A 3,633-nucleotide genomic window follows, 5' to 3' on the forward strand; every position below is an offset into this window, starting at 1 on the left:
CCAGGGCAGGAGCGCAGGAGGCCCAGGGCAGGAGCGCAGGAGGCCCAGGGCAGGAGCGCAGCAGCCGCCACGTCACGGGCAGACCTTTTATTTTCCTCTGGAAAAGTGGAGATGCCGATCGAAACCTGCCTTTCCCACTGGGGAATCTGAACAGTCGCCTTCCAAGTCTCTCTGTGTGTTGTGTGTCTCTTCCTAGAGGCAGCTGGAACATAGGAATCTCGCTGAGTGTGACCTTTGCCAGTTGTCCTCATGTCACGCTGCGTGGCCATCACCTTACTCGTGTGTGGTCATTTCACAGGGATGGAAACCACACAGGTTTTCCTTTCCTTGTCGACGTGAAGGAAGTGCTTTGCCTCTGGCCACATTTCCTCAGCGCTGGCGACTTCCAGCGTTGGCTCGGGAGCACGTGGGGCCTCTGCCTGTCCTCCTGGTGGCCCCACGCTCCTCCTTGGGCGCTGCCTGAGGAAATCCTATTTACTCTCCCAGGGCCAGCTCAAGGCCTTCCTTGTGTCCCAGGTAAAGTGAGTCCTGCCGTCAAGCCCATCCAGAGCTCTGGGTTTGAGCTCCCATCACAGGGGCCATCAGCCCGGGGTCAGTGCCTTAAGCCCGTCTCTCGTGTCTGTTTCTCCAGCACACAGGACTCAGCTGTCACTATGTCACCATTTAGCCAATTGAACCAGAGCATCTATGCAGGGTAGTAGATTTTAACACTGCCATGGCACTATGGAAAGTCCACATGGAAATAATTTTTGTTCAGACGGAGGCTTACACAGTCCCCTTCTGAGAATGCCCCCAATTCTTCTTTGATCAATGAATCATAAAATGTCATATATGGGGCCAGCCCGGTGGCGCACTCGGTAGAGTGCGGCGTTGGGAGTGTGGCGGCACTCCCACCGAGGGTTCGGATCCCATATAGAGACCGGTCCGCTCACTGGCTGAGCGCAGTGCGGGCGCAACACCGAGGGTTGCGATCCCGTTGCCAGTCGTGGTATGGGCGCGACACCGAGGGTTGCGATCCTGTTACCGGTCACGAAAAAAGACAAAAAAAAAAAATGTCATATATGTGAGGCCGTGGGAAGGGCGCCACGCATGCCTGTATCTGCCACATCTGCATCCTGTGCGGACTGCAGAGCTTTCCCTAAATTGGTAAGAGCCCGACAGCTCCTTTTCTGGATGGGGAAGCTAAGGAACGAAAAGGTAAGTGGAGACCAGTGGTCGGTGGTTTAGAGATTCCCCCAGAAGGACTCAGGAGACCGCTGTGATTTGCTCTGGTTTGTGCGTATTTTAGAAGTGCGTGTATTTGATGTTTAAGATCTTAGAACTACTTGTCTGGTCTGCTGTGGCTGAAAGTTGCCTCAGAAGAAGTAAATGGACCACTGGGTTAAAGAATAGTCCTCTTGCAACTCAGGAAGGGTAGCGTCTGCTTGGGGCAGGTCCCTGGAGCATCACCTCCAGGACGTTTACCTCCACTGATGCGATCTGCCCGCTGTGCACCTGCTCACATTAGACCGACGCGACTTCTGCATGGCCTTCCCTCTCCAGAGGCTTCCAAAGGCCTCGGGGAAATGGAAAGGACACGAGTTAACATGGAAATCAGTACACACTCACACACTCACACACAGACACACACACACACACACACACACACATAGTCAGAGGACACAATGCGAGAGAAAACCCTGCTTACGACTGCAACAAAAATATTGAAAACAGGAATAAATTTAAGAAATATGCAAAGCCTGCATGAGGAAATTTAAAGCTCCACGAGAGACGTCATGCCGATGTGAGTGGAGCCGGTGTGTGTCCTCGGCATGGCGCAGCACCACGCCCCATCAGACCCCCAGGAAATGTGTGCACTCAACACGTCCCCACAAGTAATAACTGTAATGAAACTAGACAAGCAGATGGGAAAATTCATGTGCCAAAAAACCACCCAAGAATAGCCAGGAAAACACTTAAAAGACAAAATCAAGAGGGACTCAGCCCTACAGCACATCAGAATGTCCCAAAGAACCTCTAGAGGCAGAACGCTGTGGCAGGGGAGCAAGCACCGACGGAGGACAGGCCCGACACGGTGTCCAGAGATAGCCCTGAGCACCACGGGGGCTGGCACAGGAGGGAGGTGGCATCTCCCGTCAGGGGGCAAGGACGGGCTTTTCTGTCAGTGCTGCTGGGACAGCAGGGTGGCCGTTTGAAAGAGGATGGAATCAGGTCCACATCCGCATCGTACACAGACAGCAGAATCAGAGGTCCCAGTGTAAGAAACCAAATCAAACAGGTACTACAAGAAACACGGGCAAATTCCTCTTTAACCTCACTGTAGGGAGAACTTCCTAACTCTGACAAAATCCAGAGGCAAGAAAAGAAAAGATAAATATATTTTACTACATGAAAATGACAATGAATACAGGAAGTCTTTGAACAATTTTTCCTGTTTGTTTTGGTCAATCTGAAATTATTTCACAAGAAAACTAAACAATTTTTAAGTTTCTCAACCTAATAAAATCAGAGAAATGAAAATTGAGATAACGAGACCCATTTTTTTTTTTTGCCCATCAGACAGTCAAAATTTTAAAAGATTAATAATGTCAAGCGTCACACAGGACTTAAGGAAATGGGCATTCCGCTGCTGGTGGGGTAAACACTGGCCGAGCGCTTTTATACGACGGTGTAGCATTCTCTCTCCCCAAAATGTAAAGGGCAAAGAACCTAAATTTGTCCTACATAAAACACTGAGCTCATGTATGCTCAAGAAATCTGTTCTACGGACATGCTCATTTGCAAACCCAAGTACGTTCATAGCGAACATATTTAGGGTCTCTGCAGCAGAGTCAGTGATGGCGAGGAAGGGTGAAGCATTTGAACGCCACCCACAGGCGCTGGTTAGGCACAGTCTACTCTTCCTGGCTCCAAGCTCCACAATTGTTAAGAAAAGCAGGTCAGACACAGTGTGTACAGTTGATCCGATCACTTTAAAAACAAGACCGTGGTAAGCATGTGCCTGTGTGCCTGTGGGTGAATGGCCACAACGTCACAGTGTACCCACAGACGGCGGTCGGGGCCTCCTCAGGCGTGTGCAGAGGGCCAGGGGGACCGAAACGCTCTTCCACGCAGAAGGCGTCCCTGAGCATCCTGTGGACAAAATGCACAGGACGCTCCCACATGGGGGAGGTCGTGCCTTGGTGGGTCTGTCCTGGGCTGTAGGTCACTGAGGGCAAAAGACAGAGGTGAAGAAGTGGCATTCTGCCAAAAGGAATCCTGACATCTAGCTGGTGTGTATTTGAAAAATGGCTTTGTTGAAGTTGAAAACCCACGCCCCTCTGCTGTGCTGCACTTCCAGCTGGTGGCGGCGATCGTGTTCATCAGCTTCGGCGTGGTGGCGGCCTTCTGCTGTGCTGTGGTCGACGGCGTGTTTGCAGCGCGACACATCGTAAGTAGCACCTTCTAATTTTCTTCACAGTAGCTTTCCTGGGTTGGAAAATTCTACATTAAAAAGTAAACTTTCATTTTGCAGAACTCAGTTCAGACATCTTCATGGTTGGTCCCTCTACTTGTGTTTGCCAACCGTGGTCAAGCTCCCTGTCACTGTGTCTCATTTCCTGCAGGTGTGACACCCTCCCCACCACACACACC

At 50.9% G+C, this 3,633-nt stretch overlaps 1 protein-coding gene across 1 annotated transcript in view; it reads left to right on the forward strand.

The window, feature by feature from the left end:
- The first annotated feature begins 1,811 nt into the window (after positions 1–1,811).
- The window catches only part of TMEM255B (transmembrane protein 255B), a 22,015-nt gene continuing 20,193 nt past the window's right edge, over positions 1,812–3,633 (forward strand). The window contains exons 1-2 of the mRNA XM_008593224.1: positions 1,812–1,874; positions 3,341–3,430. Of these exons, the coding sequence (XP_008591446.1) occupies positions 1,812–1,874; positions 3,341–3,430 (153 nt within the window). The remainder of the gene's footprint in view (positions 1,875–3,340; positions 3,431–3,633) is intronic.

This window comes from Galeopterus variegatus, unplaced genomic scaffold, assembly GCF_000696425.1.
Source record: "Galeopterus variegatus unplaced genomic scaffold, G_variegatus-3.0.2 Scaffold8901, whole genome shotgun sequence".
Taxonomy (NCBI): Eukaryota; Metazoa; Chordata; class Mammalia; order Dermoptera; family Cynocephalidae; genus Galeopterus; species Galeopterus variegatus.